This window comes from Oryctolagus cuniculus, chromosome X (genome assembly GCF_964237555.1).
Source record: "Oryctolagus cuniculus chromosome X, mOryCun1.1, whole genome shotgun sequence".
In the NCBI taxonomy this organism is placed as follows: domain Eukaryota; kingdom Metazoa; phylum Chordata; class Mammalia; order Lagomorpha; family Leporidae; genus Oryctolagus; species Oryctolagus cuniculus.
Genome location: NC_091453.1, coordinates 21,254,096 through 21,271,531, shown reverse-complemented (window position 1 = coordinate 21,271,531; position 17,436 = coordinate 21,254,096). Strand labels below are relative to the sequence as shown.

Below are 17,436 nucleotides of genomic sequence, written 5' to 3'. Positions count from 1 at the left end.
TCTGCCATTTATTTCCCTTCTTTGTAGGCAAATAAATTATTATGATTATGGGGACTACCATGAACTATCAATTAATGTGAAATCAAAACATCAACACATAACGAGAATAGCAAATGTGCTACTATTAACTTATACCTAACTGACTCAACAGTATAGTATATTTTAAATCATAAAAGACATTGCAAATGGTGAAACTTGATTGTTTAGAAGTGGAAATAAATTTTTGTAAATGTTTTAAAAGGCAGAAATAACAATTACAAATATTAATCATAGCCATTTATGATCATTTTAACCCAACATCTTCGCTTCTTCCAGGTCTCCCATGTGGGTGCAGGGGCCCAAGGACTTGGGCCATCTTCTACTGCTTTCTTAGGCCATAGCAGAGAGCTAGGTTGGAAGTGGAACAGCCAGGACTCGAGCTGGCACCCATATGGGATGCCGGCACTTCAGGCAGCGGCTTTATCCACTACGCCACAGTGGCGGCTCCAACCTCATTAATTATTATAAATGGCACACAGGTCTTATTATATTATGCTTTTGCTCACCTCACAGTCCTTTTGGAGCAAACCACAAGAATGGTATAGCAAAGAGAGTAAACCTCTAGAGTACTCATCTCTGTCAGTCCTAAAGTATTTTACAGAGCTTATTATCTGTTACATTGGAAAAACAATTGGTGGGTATTTCTAATCTCTCAATGACTTGTTCACTGTTTTGTTGTTTGTTTGTTTGTTTGTTTTTGGTCAATTTGTCTCTGCATTCCATTATTCCTCTCTGCCAGCAAACCAATGGAGTGACTTCAGTTGTGAAATCCATGGTGCAAGAAAATTTTTCTAGGATCTGGGAGGAAAGGCCACACTGAAAGAGCCCAGCCAAGTGACCCTGTGCATCCCACAATCTACTCTGTATGGATGGTGGTCTGGGTTGAGAAAAATTAGGGGACAACTCCACAAGGCTCAACTACAGAAGGCTTTAGTATTGACAGTGACCAGCAGCTGCTGTGCCAGTGACAAATTGATGACTTGAGCAATGTATAGATTTGTTCGGCTCATTTCTGAAACAGCAAATTATTTTCCCCTTCCTTCCTGATTAAGTCCCCTGTGTGAAAAAAGGAAGCAAGCCTGAATTAGAGGGAACAAAGACAAATAAAAGTATTGACTGGCTAGAAAAGGAACTTACTAAAGGAAAGGTGATAAAAAAAAAAGGTGTGTGGGGGGGAGATTTCATTGAAACTTTAAATAGTCAATAAATTTTCATAAAGATTGTTTTTGAATGTGCATTCTAAATGCACAACCTAAGTCCAGATGGAAAAAACAACAAAGGAGTCCTGTTACCCCAGTCCATGGCCCTGGTGTTAACACCTGCTAGTGCTGCAGGAGGAGCTGTGTTCCAGGAGGAGCGCTTGGCTTCTTTCTGGCTGGGAAGCCAAGAGGCCAGCAGGGAGCCGGCGGGCGAGGCCCTCAGGTAGGGGCAAGTAGCCCTTCCGCTGAGTCTCATTCTCCAGCTGCTACTTGCATCAAAATGCGGTCAGCGATGGAAACCTGCGGCTCGGCGGGAAAGCAACGCTACTGGGGCAGATCAGGAAACCCTCGGTCCAGGACGGTGTTTCCCAAAGGGGCGAGGGTCGTCTTCCATACTCCGGATCTTAACCACTGTTGAGAAGGCGAAGGTCTGAAAACACCTTCGCGGCCGCCACTGATCAATTTCACGTCGTTTCTTTCCTAGCGAGGCGGGAAAGCCGCCTGGCGCACGCTGGACTCGCCCCCGCAGAGCGCCATCCCAATTCCAGGGGCGCGGGGTGGCCGCACGGAGCGCGGACTGCAAGGGGCGCGTGCGTGGGCGCCGGGGCCGCGTGCCTGGCCCGAGGGCGCCCCTCACAGCCCCACTCGTTTCCCACGCACCGGGGATTTGCCGCCTGCCCGCTGCGGGCCCGGGCCGGGTCTTTCGGGGGCCAAGGACGGCCCGGCGCCCAGGCTGGAGTCCGGCTTGGCCCGGGGCGAAGCCCAGCGCACCGAGGACTCCGCCAGCCCGCAGGGCGCCGAGCGGCGGCGAAGACACGGTCCGCCCGGCATCTGGGCGCACGCTCAGCCCGCGCTGGCGCCGGCGCTCCGCAAGCGCCCTGCAGCGGGGGCCCGAGGCCGGCGCGCCCAGGGCTCCGCAGCGCCGGCAGCGCGGGGCGAAGCGAGGCGACACGAAATCGGCGCTCCCGGGCCCGTTCCGGGACGGGGAGGGGGCGGCCGTCCTGGACGGGGAGGGGGCGGCGTGCCGTCCGTCACTTTTCTCCTCTCAGGACGGGAAAGTGCCCCGGGGTGGGAGCACGTTACACGACTGAGGGCACCTCACCTTGCTCCGGGAGCCAAGCCTAGGCACCCCGGCCTCCACCTGCGACGCCGTCTAGAAAGGCACCTGCCCCTGCTCCCTAAGGAAGGGGGCCCACGTCACGGGGAGGGGGCGGCCAGGGCCCCGGAGCGAGCGCGGCCAAGGAAGGGCGGCCAGGAGACCCCGGAGCGAGCGCGGCCAAGGAAGGGCGGCCAGGAGACCCCGGAGCGAGCGCGGCCAGGGAAGGGCGGCCAGGCCCCGGCCGCGGGGAGAGGCGGGGAGCGCTCGCGCCCGGCTCCGCGCGGGGCAGGGCGGCGGGGGCAGGGCGGCGGGGGGCGGGCCCAGCCTCGGCGCCGGGAGCGCAGCCCGACCCCGCCCCTCCCGCCCGGCACCGCCTCCCGCAGCCCGGGGAGGGGCCGGGGCGGAGCGAGCCGGGCCGCGCCGGGGCGGAGCGGGCGCGGGCGCTGGCAGAGCGCGGCGCGGGCCGGACGGGAGGGTCCGGGGCGGGCTTGGCGTCGCCGCGGCTGCCGACGACCGCACCCGGCCGCCGCCTGGGCAGACCCGCGGCGCTGCGCAGCGGCTCGCCCGCGTCCCTCCTCGGGCGGTCGGCTCCCGGCTCTCCGCACGCGCCCGCGACCTGGTCTTCGGCGGGGCGGGCGGCAGCGGCGCCCGGGCATGGCTTCGGCGGGCAGCGGCATGGAGGAGGTGCGCGTGTCGGTGCTGACCCCGCTGAAGCTGGTCGGGCTGGTGTGCATCTTCCTGGCGCTGTGTCTGGACCTGGGCGCCGTGCTGAGCCCGGCCTGGGTCACGGCCGACCACCAGTACTACCTGTCCCTGTGGGAGTCCTGCCGGAAGCCCGCCAGCCTGGACATCTGGCACTGCGAGTCCACGCTCAGCAGCGGTGAGGGCCCCGCGCGCCGCGACCCCCGCCGCCCGCCCGGCGCAGCCCCGCGCCCTGTGCCGGGACGGCCGCCGCCGCCTCTCCCTGCGCTCCCGGTCCCCGCCCTGCTGCGGACCCCGCATCCCGGCCTCGGCCCTGCGGGTCTCCGAGCGGGCTCCTGGTCGCCCACCCCGGGGCGCCGGCCCCCGCCCTCCGCCTGCTCCCGTGGCCATTGCGCCCGCTCTGGAGTAACACGTATGCTACTTCGGGCGACTGTTGTCTTTGCAGGCCAGAGCCATGTGGTTGTGCAGAAGTGCTGCGCCTTCCACGCCGCGGGTGTCGGGCTTTTTAGTAAGATAGACCGGGCAGAACCGCCCCAACTCCACCAGGACGCTTGCGTCCCCTGCTCGGTCCTCCCCGCTCCGTTCCTCCTCTCTCCAGGAGGCGTTTGCCTGAGTTTACCCCTTAGAGCTCACGTTCCTGCCTGCTTTACTCCACCCCAGCTGGGCTTTCCCCAGTGCGTTCTGATTTGGGTTTTAGTTCCCTAAATGTTTGAGGGATTTGGCGAGTTGGGAGAGAGGCTTAATTTTTTTCCTTTTTTGGTGACAGCATCGTTGGTTGTGACTTGCCCTTCTTTTGCACTCTTAAGTAACTGCTCTTTCATCGCAACCTTTCTTTCTCTTCTCCAAGAGCAGATGCCTGGAAAGTTGTGCTTTATTCAACCAGCAGAGAGCTCCAAATAGAAGGGATGGGGCTGGCGAGGGAAATAGAAAAGAAAGTAGACCCCGGACTTTGAGCCCTAAGGGGGCTTTGTGGCTTTACTCCCTTTCTGACCCTCCGGTTACCTTACCCAGCGCCCTAGTTTTGTCCTTACCAAAAATCTGCCAACTTCCGATTTCTTGCTGCAAACCCTTTTCTCTCTGATCTTGATTCTTAAGCTGCTAGTGTCAGCGCAGAGAATGGTGATTTTCTACACACACACACACACACACACACACCTGGAAAACTCATTAAATTTCTTTGTGACAGTTTCATGTCCTCCCCAGGGCTATTTATAAAGCTTTACTGGCAACGTTTCAAGTTCCAGCAAAGTTGAAATAGCAGGAAAAGCCACAAAACTCTGATTTTTTTCTTTGTCTTTGGTTTCTTGTTATAAGAGGGATTAGTTCACTTGGCTAACTTTCTTCTATAAATTTTATTTTGTGTTCACAAAAGGTTTTTTTTTCTTTGATATCCCCTCAAAATTCCCATTGAAGGATTTCATCTTTGTTGATTAATTCACTGTGGAAGGGACTGGTTGGCAGCAGGAGGTCAACATTTAGGTCTTTTCATTCTTTCAGGGTTAGTTGTTTACAACTAAAGATAAAATAAGTCAGTAAAATGCCTTTCTTCAGTAACCAGGGGATCCAAATAAACTTTGTAGAAAATATCCTTCTTTCCCTCTCTTCAATAGAAATGGAAATTTATGTAGGAATGCCAGCTTCAGCAGGTCTCCTTAGCAACAGGAATCTTTTGCCCCTTTCTTTCTGTCTCCTGAAATAATAGCCCTCTGATTGCATAAAGACTTTTCAAATAGGTTAGAGAAACCAGCTTCAACTCCTATTTGCTTTTCAGCCCCGTATCCTTTTCTCTTGGCCAGGAATGTAGGGAATGGGGAGAAGCCAGCTAGAGTTTGTTAAGCAGTATGGCAGTGTTTGCTAATCTTTCCTTAATTGCCTCCATACCCGTTTCTCTCAGCTTTTTCCCCTACACGGGAAAGAAATAGGGGGGCACAAGATTAATGCATATACAGTGGGAATAGGACTGCAAAGCAAAAATCAAAGGCAGCACAGTTCCTGTTCACTCCCCCCCACTCACACACCCTTTATTCTGCCCCCTCGCTGAAATTCACACCCCAGCATCTATTTCTCTTTGAATTTCTATTTGAACTTCTGAAAATCAGCTCCAGTAATATTTTGCTTAAAAATTAGTTTGCAGCCCAGAAAAAGTAGAGTGAGTAAGCAAATGGATAAACAATAGAGATTTCTGAAAGGCTGTCTGGAACAAGTTCTTGACGTTCATGATGTGATAGCAGTTCATTTTTGCTCTGCGAAGGAAGGGAAACTAGGGAAAATTGCTCTGAATCCCCGCCTTGCAAAATAGACTTGCTTAAACTGTTATGTGGAATTGAAGCTTCTGTCCAATAGTGTTTTGAAAGGAAGGGGGAACGCCTGAATCGAAACCAGCAATGCTTTTCTTGCTTGTTCCAAAGGGCAGGCAGCTAGCTTTTTTCCATCTGTTTGCTGTATGGAGTAGCAGAAAACGAGGAAGGGAATGTCTTTTGTGAAGATTTTAAGAGATGCACTTCATTGTCTCTCGAAATGAATTACCCAGGGAGAAATCATTGAGGACAGTTTTACTGAAGGCCCTTCACCAGGATCTTCAGGGCTTAATTAAAAACCTTTGTCTTAATTAGAATTAAAACTGCTGTGAAGAGGCAAGCTTGTATTTACAGAAGGGAAATTTCAGTAATGTTGCTATTGATGGCAGTGTGTCCTACTTAGGCCCAGTTTCCACTGAAACTTTTCCCCAAGCCATTATTTTTAAACTTGTATTTTAATTCTGGTACCAAATATGCATCGTTGGCTGCTTATAACCTGTTTTATGGTTTTAAGCGAAGGCAGAACCATGCCGGGTGTATTGAAGATTGCATCAGCACTTCTAGTAGGAACCAGAAATCCGGTTGTCAGTCAGCCGCAATGCTTCTCTATGGTGTCCCAATTTACTGTATGGGAAGAGTCCAGACACTGGTCACAAGTTTGTCTCTTTTCACAAAAGACAAATGAGAAAACAGCTAATTGACAACTGTGGAAACAAACAAACAAAAACTGTGCTTGTTAGGAAGTTTACAATATGCAGTCTTCACATGCTTGCTGGCAACAAAATTTGTTTCTAGTACCGATTTCCCCCAGTACTATTTTGGGTAGCTTTTTAATAAATCTCCGGTCTTTTACAAAATAGTAGTAATGTTTTAGACGCCTGCTTAGTCACATTTTTTTTTTTTTGTAGAATATAGTTGATCAGGGTTTCACAGCCATAGCATTTACATGAGAATGCTTAGTAAAAATAGGATGGCTCACTTGTGTATAGAATGATGATGCCCTAAATGTGCTATATAACCTAAATAGTGATTTTTACATTTCTTCTTTAAAATTTATATATATTTAACTATTACATATAAAGAAGATTGCTTTTTATTATCTGTAAATCTTATTATTGACTCAGCAAAAGGCAAGGACATACAGATAGCAAAATGAACACATTCTACTGACAATAATTTGGAAATACAACAAGTACATTAATTCATCTTTGCAGCCACAAAATACTTGATCAAACACCACCTTTTTCAAAGAATGTTGTTAACATCATTCATATACTTTCCCTATAAATAGCTACATTTGTAACATGAGTCATTGATGCTTTTGAAATGGCACAGTACTGTATGCTAATAACAACTGAATATTATTATTTCCAGATAGAGATTTTAAGAGTGCTTTTTAGATGACTGATTTTTAAAACTTTCAGGTGAAAATCCACTTTAATAGATATTTAAAAGAAGCTATATTAGGTGGTAGTTCAAGGTAAACAAAACTGTGAACATTGACAAACCTTAAAAAAAATCAGATACAGTATCATCTGAGCATATTTTTTAATCTATACCTTAATTAAGAAACAAGTCCATTGGGAAACTTCGCTTTGTGATTTGTCCTAGGGAAAGCTCAGTTCGTTGCTTAAGAGAAGTTGATATTGATGCATGTTTACAAATAGTTCAGCAAGCCTGGAAGCCACTGCAGTTATATACTCTTTTCTGGCTTACTTGGAAAGAACATAGGTTTAAAAAAAAGTACACAGCATACACAGGTAGAAAGTTAGTGGGCTATGAGTTGGCACCAAAACTTTCTTAGTGAATAAACCACAGAAGACCAAGTACAACTTATTTCAAGATCTTCATGATGATTTTCTTCTACTATCTTTAAGATTTTCAAGTCTACCATATTTACTTTATAGTTTGTGGACAGATATAATTCCTCTTTCGCTCAGGTTCATAGAAGGATTATAATCCTCAGGGAGCCACTTCATCAGTCTTTAGCAGCTAAGTGGTGTGATGGGTACATGAAAAGCCTGGTCCTTAATAAAACATTTCAAAACAAACAAAAGCATATCTCAAGCAATAGATTTTACCTACTGTCAGAAATACATTTCAGGAATTTCTTTCAAGTGTCTGCTTAGAAGAAAGGCCGCTTAGAGAGACCATAGATATGGCCAGTGCTACTAGAAACATTAATGAAAGTGATGTTTCATAATAAGTGATGTTTCATAATAAATCTCTGTAATATAGTACCTAAATACCGAAGCAAATTCCTATATGAACTGTGCTAAATCACAACGTAATCCTGTAGTAGGACAGAGTAGTATTGTAGAGAATAGGGGAGACTTTGGATTGTAATTGAGTTGAACTTGACCACTTCCCACTCATATGACCTTATGAAATTTACTTAACATCTTTAAATGGCTTGCCATATAGGTTAAATAAATTAAGCATTGTATTCTTTCTTCTATGTTACATATTCAGAAAAACCCAAAGTTCTATTGTTTTCAGTAATTGGGAACTTTTTTCCCTTAAATTGTAAAATTTCTTTGCATTGCCTAGTAATGTATGATGTTAACTTACAATTTAAATTTACATTTATAATACCTAGCATTTAACAAGATTCTTGGTAGATCATGATCACAAAGCTGTTATCCGACAGCTACCTTTTATTCAGTACTATTACAGGCCGGATGCCTCAATTATTTCCAAAGTCACAATAAACTTGCCAATTAGCTAATGCTATCACTGGATAATATTGAGGAGATTGGAAATTATTTAGCTTTACCACAATCTCAATAAATCAATGGGAGAGATATGTTCCAGTTACTAATGCTGGAGAACTAACTACACCAAAGTTTCATGGTTTAAGATAAGCAGCATTGTATTATGCTCATGAATTCTATGGGTCAGGAATTCTGATAGGGCATAACCAGGATGGGTGGCTCTGCTCCAGGATGCCTGGAGCCACAGTTGAAGATAACTGTAATGGCTAGGGACTGGAACATCTATAAGTACAGGATACTTTTCTAGATGATTTCCCTCATGGCTTTGGCCCCTAGGTGGGAATGACTGGGAAGCTGGGACTTTTACTGAAACATCTAACATGATATGGCCTTCCTAGCCTGAAGGTCTCAGAATTGGTGGACTTGTTTCAGGATGAGTGGTTTCACAGACATAGAGATTCTTAAGAGAACCCCAGAGTCTCTCAGATTTAACCTTAGAAATCCCACCACTATTCCAGAGCATTTTATTGGTTACAGAGGAGCCATATAGGCTGCTCAGATACAGGGGGACAAGATTGGACTCCACTTCTCTTTATAAAAGTTTTCTGTTTACTTTTATTTATTTGAGAGGGAGAGAGAGAGATTGATTGATCCTCTGTTGTTGGCCCCCTCCCTAAATGGACATAACAGACAGGGGTGGGCCAGGCTCAAACCAGGAACCTGGAACTTCATATGAGTATCTCATGTAGGTGGCATGGATAAATTACTTGAGCTGTCACCTGCAACATCCTAGGTTGCACATTAGCAGGAAGCTGAATCAGAAACAGAGCAGTGATTCAAAACCAGTCACTCCGATATGGGATGCGAGTGTCCCAAGCAGCTTCTTAACCTCTTGAGTCAAATGCCTGCCCCAGACTCCATCTCTTGATGGAGCTAGTGGCAAGGTCACTGTGGAAGGGGATCAGGGATAGGAGATACTATTGAGCTATGTTTAGAGCATACAGTCTGTGAGTTTAGCTGCAAATATGCCTTCGTTATTGCCTCTCAAGAACAAAGGTAACCACATAGCTTCTGTACTTAAAGACTTTAAATTGATTGCATAAATCAATTTATGGCTAGAACAAAAAATTACCCTCAACCAACACATACATTCAGTGATGGGATCACTTTGGATTTGTGGTAAAATGAACTCAAGGACCTAACCTGTCCATAAATAGAGAAATACACACATACAGTCATATACTTATAAATAGAATCATATATTATTGATAAGTAAATTAGATTTTAGATGTTTTTATCATCAAGTTCATATTTTTCTCAAGGCTAGCCCTTAAAAATACTTCTTTTGCTTTTAAGTTGCTCCATTATGTACTGTAAAACAATGCCTTAGCTGTAAATTGAAAAATAATTCCACAAGTATGTGGAAGTCAGCCATCTAAGTTTTTTAAATTGATTGAATGAATAAAATTTTCATTTGACAACTTACACCATTCTGGCTTTATTAAATAAAATAATTTACCAAAAAAACTTTTTTAAGCAGAATTTCAACCTCAAATGTCAGAGCCACTGACAGGAAAATCATAGCAATCTTTTCCAATTGTTGGATCAGCTCCCTTGAAAATTAGAGAAGGACACATTTCCTTAACCTTTCTATTCCTACGTTTATGTGGGACTTGGGGACACTCAGGGGAATATCAGTTTTATAATCTAATCTTGCCTTTAGTATCAAAGACTCCCATTAAAGAAATACACATACAACAATGAGATATCCATGGTTTCCCAAGGAACAAGGAAATAAATATCTGGCTTATTTTCATCTCTATCAGCTTATTAACTGTTGAGAGATTTAAAACAATAGTTTAATAAGCCATGTTTCAAGATAATATCACAGATACTGATACTATCTGTTCAAACTATATGTTCACTAGGCAAAAAGATATTTTAAAAAATAGAAGTTGGACCCTTGAATCACATAAGTTGAGGACTCTTCATAAGGTTTGTGGAAATTCATATTATGAAAAAAGTTTGCAAGGATTTCAGTGTATTTTACACCAAAATAAACTTATCTTTGGATTTTGTTTTCCATGAACTTTTTGAAGTACCCTTATATTCACTGTATGTGAAAAGAGACATCCATAAAAACTCAAGTATTCATCTGAGAAGATTTTAAGATCCTTAAATCAATCATTCACCAAAATATTGCCATAGTGCTTTGTGAATGAAACATGGAGTCTTCCTAGCACTAGTAAGTGACCTAAAAGCAAAGTGACTTCTTCTGTCTGTGTCTTCTCACATGTACCCAATGAGTTAACTCCATTGAAGTATATTCACTGATTTCCTAGCAGGGTATAGACTTTATCCTCGGATAGTCAGCCAGTTAGTCTGCACATCAGACACTATACTAGATGGTGAAAGTAAGGGAATGGATGAAATAAGTGGTATTTTTTATTTTTTTAAAGATTTTATTTATTTGAGAAGTAGAGTTACAGACAGCGAGAGAAAGAGACGAGAGGTCTTCCATCCGCTGTTTCACTCCCCAGATGGTTGCAACTGCCGGAGCTGGGGCAATCTGAAACCAGGAGCCAAGAGCTTCTTCCTGGTCTCCCACGTGGGTGCAGGGGTCCAAGCACTTCGGCCACCCTCCACTGCTTTCCCAGGCCACAGCAGAGAGCTGGATTGGAAGAGAAGCAGCTGGGACTCGAACCGACGCCCATATGGGATGCCAGCGCTGTGGATGGATGATTAACCTACTGCACCACAGCACCAGCCCCAGTGGTATCTTTTAAATGAATTAATTGAATGTACAAAATGCTGTACAAGAGGAAGTAGAAGCTCCATTTCTGCAGAAGATTATTAGAAGGAGCTGTCAGGAGCTCTATCTTGCCAGTTTTATCATCCATATTTAGTAAGGTAATTTTTTTTTTTTTAGAGAGAAAGCTTTTATTTAATAAATGTAAGTTTCATAGGTACAATTTTTGGATTATAGTGGTTCTTATCGTGGGTGGCTGGCTGGCTGTCTTCCTTCTATTCGTTGATTATTATCAGCTGCTCTAAAGCCATTGCAAAAAACTTTGGTTGCTTAGAGGAAGGTCACCCACTCATTTTCTAGTGTGGTATTTCTTCCTGCCTGTACAAATAACCAAGTTTTCTAAATGATAACCTGCATTTTTTTCCAAAGTGGAAAAGAAACAATATTCAATATGCTATACTTATCACAACTTTACAGAAATCCATGATTAGAAATTACTACTGGCCAGCGCCACGACTCAATAGGCTAATCCTCCGCCTGCGGTGCCGGCACACCGGGTTCTAGACCCTGTCAGGGCGCCGGATTCTGTCCCGGTTGCCCCTCTTCCAGGCCAGCTCTCTGCTATAGCCCAGGAGTGCAGTGGAGGATGGCCCAAGTGTTTGGGCCCTTCACCCCATGGGAGACCAGGAGAAGCACCTGGCTCCTGCCGGATCAGTGCGGTGCGCAGGCCAGCGTGCGGCGGCCGCAGCGGCCATTGGAGGGTGAACCAACAGCAAAAGGAAGACCTTTCTCTCTGTCTCTCTCTCTCACTTTCCACTCTGCCTGTCAAAAAATAAAAAAAAAAGACTACTGAGAACGGGCATGGTGGCACAGCAAGTTAAGCTGTTGGTTGGGATGCCTGTATTCCATATCAGAGTACTGATGAGAGTCCTGGCTATACTTCTTCCAATCCAGCTTTCTGTTAATGCAGCCTGGGGGGTGGGGCAGCAGATGATACCTCAAGTACTTGGGTCCCCGCCTGAGAGACGCAGATTAAATACCTAACTTTGTCCTTTGGGAAGTGAACTAGCTGGTGGAAGATGGAAGATCTCAAACTCTGTGTCTCTCATTATGCCTTTCAAATAAGTAAGCATTTTAAAAATTACCATTATGAAATATCAGTACCCATTAGGTAATATTAGTTTAGCATTAAGTGCTAGTGAAAGCTTTCCAATATAGCACATGGTAAGAAACAGCAGTCATTAAAGATGACAGTTTTCTTTTTGTCTAAATACCAAAACATGCTTTAATAGCAAGGATCTTTAGTAAGCATTCTGTATGATGACTTTATTAGGGGGAAAACACCACATTTTAATGATAGACTATAAATTATATTTCTACTGAATTTCCTAACAATTCTGTGAAACAACTAAAACCCCCCTAGATTTATTAAGGGAAAAAAAGTATGTATATTCTAACATCATCACAAAACAATTCAATAAGGCCTTAAACAAAATTGTGTGTTGAAACCTAGTAGTTCATCTGGTACTTTTGGACAATCAGGATTTTCCATATTTTGAGAAAATCAACATGCACTTTGATCAGTAGAATTATTGCATCCTTTATTTTTGCATGGTTAACCCAAGGTCATTTATATAGGGTGTGCCATGGTTTGCTGTGAATGGAACTAAAGCTTAAGACTTAAATCATTTTGTTCCCATCTTGATTAACATGGGTATCTAAAGTAGCTGCTTTTAGAATAATCTACTTTGTAAAGCACAGTGCACATGATGTCTGTTTTTTAAAAGACAAATAGTGTTTGCCTTAAATATTTGTTTGCATATAAAAAGTTTGGATGTCCATTGTTTAAAAAAGCAAGCGATCATTTTCATTACTGAAACTAGTATCTGAATTCTTTTGGCTGCTTTTGTTTGGGTCTGCATCATGGAGTAGTGGAAAATTAACACTGGCCAATCTAGGTCAGAATGCAACTTAGCCAAGAAAACAAAGTTTAAACTGCCTCAATAATGGTTTTAGTTTTCCACTTCATTTGCCAAATGCAGACTAACTTTTTAAAGTTAAGTATATCATTTGATACATCCAGAGGTAGGCAGGGTATAAAGTCTATAGTTACTTTCCTTTTACACAAAACAGCAGTACTATTTTGATTAATTCTTCATATGTGAGGATATGGCCTTTCCATCGAAACTCAGAACTATATTAACATTAATCTTAAACTGTTAAGTCATATTTGATGAATATAGTTAAATACCATAATTCCTGACAAAGTGAACCAGTTGGGAAAAAACCATGGTCTTCAATAAAGACATGGATAACTTGGGAAATCTAAGTTTCAAATATTATTCTCTAGCTGAGCTTTTTTCCCTTAAAAAGCTAGCTATCCTAAGATTTTCCAGTTCCTGGTGATAGAATAAGATTGTCAATACTGAACTAGCTTTCTAAGTTGTCACCGAAGAATTTAATTAAATTGAAATGTTTTGCTATTAATATGTCCTATAAATGAATAAAAATACTTAGAAGATATTTCCTGAAAATTAGTGAAAAGATCCACCTTTTTTAGATGAATTGGGGAAAATTTGTGGATAACTTAAGACCAATGTCAAGATAGGTTTAAAGCAATCTATTTTAAGATGTTTAGTAAATTATTTTAATTGTAGTTAGATCAGTTTAGTTTCCTTTGGGAGGTGGTTCAAAGATGAAAATGCAAGTGCCTGTCTGACAACTTTATTTTATTTTATTTTATTTTAATTTTTTGCCAGGCAGAATTGGACAGAGAGAGAGAGAGAGAGAGAGAGAAAGGTCTTCCTTCCGTTGGTTCACCTGCCAAATGGCTGCTACGGCTCCTCTTCCAATCCAGCTCTCTGCTATGGCCTGGGAAAGCAGTAGAAGATGGCCCAAGTCCTTAGGCCCCTGCACCCACATGAGAGACCCGGAAGAAGCTCCTGGCTTCGGATCTTTGCAGCTCCAGCCGTTGTGGCCATCTGGGGAGTGAACCAGCGGATGGAAGACCTCTCTCTTTTTCTCTTTCTCCTTCTCTTTCTCTCTCTCTCTCTCTCTTTCTCTCTCTTTCTCTCTCTCTCTCTCTTTCTCTCTCTTTCTCTCTCTCTTTCTCTCTCTCTCTCTTTCTCTCTCTTTCTCTCTCTCTTTCTCTCTCTCTCTCTCTCTCTCCCTCTCTCCCTCTCTCCCTCTCTCCCTCTCTCCCTCTCTCCCTCTCTCCCTCTCTCCCTCTCTCCCTCCCCCCCGCCTCTCCTTCTTTCTCTGGGTAACTGTGACTTTCAAGTAAAATAAATAAATCTTAAAAAAAAAAAGGGGGGGGAAATGAGTGAGTAGAGGAGGAAAGCTTTAGGGACTGATGTGGCACATTGACCTTGTCTCAAATGTGTGGAAAACTATCCTCATTAAAATTTTTCCTTTTATGAAAATTGGAATTTAATTTTAATTGTGAATTCCCTAAGGGAATGAGAATTCTCCAATTGGGCAGTTATGTAGTCCAAAGAATTTTCATAATGCAATTGCAATTTCAGACCAGCCTCATGTTTTGTACTGCCAAAGTAAGTCAGCACAGTTCTGCAGACTATTAATGCATTTATAGACATTGGAAATTCTGTTGTTAGCTAATAAAAATACGTTGAAAGAGAACTCAAACTTAGTTCCTGTGTTATGTTGGACTTGATATTAGAATACAGGGACTGTAACTATAGAGGAAAATATTCCGTGCATATGTTTTCCTCATGTTTTAAAATTTTCTCTACTTTTTTTGTTCTGTTAATGAAAACATTAATAGAAAAGTACAAAATTATTTGAGCCTTTGTTTCCCTGGGAGCAGTTTCAGTGTCTCCAGTGTGTCACTGTTTCAATTTTGCTTAAAATGACAGCCTCAATTAAGTTTCTAGATCCAAAACATGCGTCCCAGCCCCTTTGATTCCTCACCAGCTTATGGACCAAGGATGTACATTATTTTTTCAAAACTGATTATCACCTGTTCTTTCAAATCTTTGAAACTAAAGTTTCTAGTAGACTGGCCTAGCATTGAACAATGGCCAATTTTCATTATGCAGAGCATTGGGATTTGTACAACAGCATCATGGCCATTGGTGTTCTGCAGGGCTGGTTTATATTCACTGCTCTGCTACATATCAGTACATCATTTATAGGAATGTGGGAAACTAATGCAGAGTAATAAATCTCTAAGGGCTCTTAACATTGCATCTCACTAAATGCTGTGAGTGCCGTAATTGAGGAACTAAGATTGATACAGAAATTAGCTGATCAGGAGAACTTAAAATATGTAACTTTTTTGAAGAAATGGGGCTGAAAATTGAGACTTTTGTCACATTTCAGTTTGTTTTACAAACACTGAATATGGGTTAGCAAACCTTTCAATGGAAAAATTGTTAGGGTGGAAACAAGTTTTCTCATCATTTATTATAATAGCCCAAATCCTGTAGTATGAAACAAAACACTTTATAATTCTTACTAAATCTGATAATGAATTTTGAGTGTTAAGCAAATATCTGTGTAAACTTGAATCCCAGCTTGTTTTAATGGCCATTAGTAGGCATTTAGACATTTTTTCTTGCTTTTATTATTTCTCATATTGTAGTCTTGTTCAGTAAGAGAAAGGGAAATAGTAGCCAGCCAGCCTATGTGGTCCCTAACTTTGGCTTACCGCTCAGGCTGGCTCTACTTGGACGATGGATTCTAGTTGCTTATTAAGAGAGATACTATGCCACAAGCCCTGTTCTCAGTCCCAAAATGCACAGGCTGAACATTGAAAAACATTCTTGGTCTCTTTGACTATCGTAGCCATGTCTAACCACTTTTTGGCTCCCTAATTCAACTGGTCAGCGATTCCAAGCTTTGTTCTGGGGCAGCCAGCCTGAGTGAATCATTCCAAAGGGATGTGACAAAACTAAAACATGCTACTGTCCACCAATTATGTGGTGTCAAGACTGCAGTCAGAGTCCCAGTTTATGACCAGGATAGTGGTAGCTGTGGCCTAGTTTCTCATCTCAGAAAATATATATTTTTTTCTGTTTGGGCAGGCACATCTCTGGTTGTGAACCAAAGGGAAGGGTGTAGCAATATCACTAGAGTGGTGATGCTGACGACTCTCCTTGTCAATTTTATGTCTAGCATATCTTTCTCATTAGCCACAACTGAGTGACTAAACATAAAAGGATATTTAGATAAAATCTAGAATTGGTTGTATTCATCTACTTCTTGGAAGTATTTCCTGTGCTACAAGAAATTTCTTTCCTAATTAAGTTCTAGTCCCTTTTAATAACTGTTATTCTCTTGGTGACTTCTATTGCATTTTATTGGTTTTCCATATAAAATAAAATATTACTATTTTGAGGAAACTCAGTGTTATGTGAGATGAGAATTTTTTGCACTTTTCTGTTACTGTATTTGATAAGGATCACTTTGCACTCCTGTGTTGCTTATCAAATTGACTTCATTGTGTGATTTTTTTTTATTATTTTAGAGGCTTTTATCTTGGAAAAAGATGTTTAACATTTGACAGTGTGTATAAGGTATAGACCAGCTATCAGCAGCATAGCTCAGGGTCAATACCAGCCCACTTGTTTTTGCAGATAGTTTTATTGGGACATAGTCATTTTATATATTGCTTACATATGTTTTCACAATACATGACAGATTTAACTATGTACAACAGAGCATGACCCACAAAGCTACAAATATTTATTATCTTACCATTAATAAAAGGAAAGTTTGCTCATTTTTTTCTTAGTCTATGTACAAAATGCTAACAAACACGTTTTAGCTATTCCTTGAGGATATTTAACAGAGAAGGTGATCAAAACTAATTCCTGTTTCGTTTTGGGTTGGAAGTGGAAATAGTTGTGTGGCATTTTAAGCTTATTCAGCTATAGGAAAGAGCTTTATTGGGAAAAGTAATCTATTTTTTAAATTTATTTTATTTATTTGAAAGAGTTACAGAGAGAGGTAGAACCAGAGAGAGGTCTTCCATCCACTGGTTTACTCCCCAGATGGCTGCAGCAGCCAGAGCTGAGCTGATCTGAAGCCAGGAGCCAGGAGCTTCTTCCAGGTCTCCCATGCGGGTACAGGGGCCCAAGCACTTGGGCCATCCTCCACTGCTTTCCCAGACCACAGCAGAGAGCTGGATCAGAAGTGGAGCAGCCAGGACTTGAACTGGCGCCCAAATGGGATGCCAGCGCTGCAGGCTGGGCTTTAAAACTCTGTACCACTGCGCCGGCCCCAAGCAATGAATTATTTTTAAGACAGTTTTTAAATGGGTGGATATTCACTTGTATTTTCAGGTAAACAAAGCCAATACTTTAAAATTCATATTTATATACAATAATTAGAGAGTTGTGAAGGCTGCCGCTTGCAATGCTGGTATCCTGTATCAGAGTGCCAGTTTGCATCCTACCTGCTGCACTTGTGATCCAGCACTTGCTAAAGCACCTCAGAAGGCAGTGGGGGATGTCCCAAGTACTTGGGTGCCCCTACCCCCACCCCTGTGGGAAACTCAGATTCAGTTCTGGACAACTAGCTTTGTCCTGGCCCAGCTCCAGCTGTTGAGGCCATTTGGGGAGTGAACTTGCAGGTGTATGATCTCTTTGTGTGTGTGTGCATGTGTGTGTGCGTG

General features: G+C 43.1%; 1 protein-coding gene across 1 annotated transcript in view; it reads left to right on the top strand.

Annotated features, from left to right (window-relative positions):
- Nucleotides 1-2,773: 2,773 nt before the first annotated feature.
- Nucleotides 2,774-17,436, top strand: part of LOC138847739 (transmembrane protein 47) — a 32,933-nt gene continuing 18,270 nt past the window's right edge. Inside the window, exon 1 of the mRNA XM_070067436.1 lies at nucleotides 2,774-3,217. Within this exon, the coding sequence (XP_069923537.1) occupies nucleotides 2,992-3,217 (226 nt within the window). The 5' untranslated portion in view covers nucleotides 2,774-2,991. The remainder of the gene's footprint in view (nucleotides 3,218-17,436) is intronic.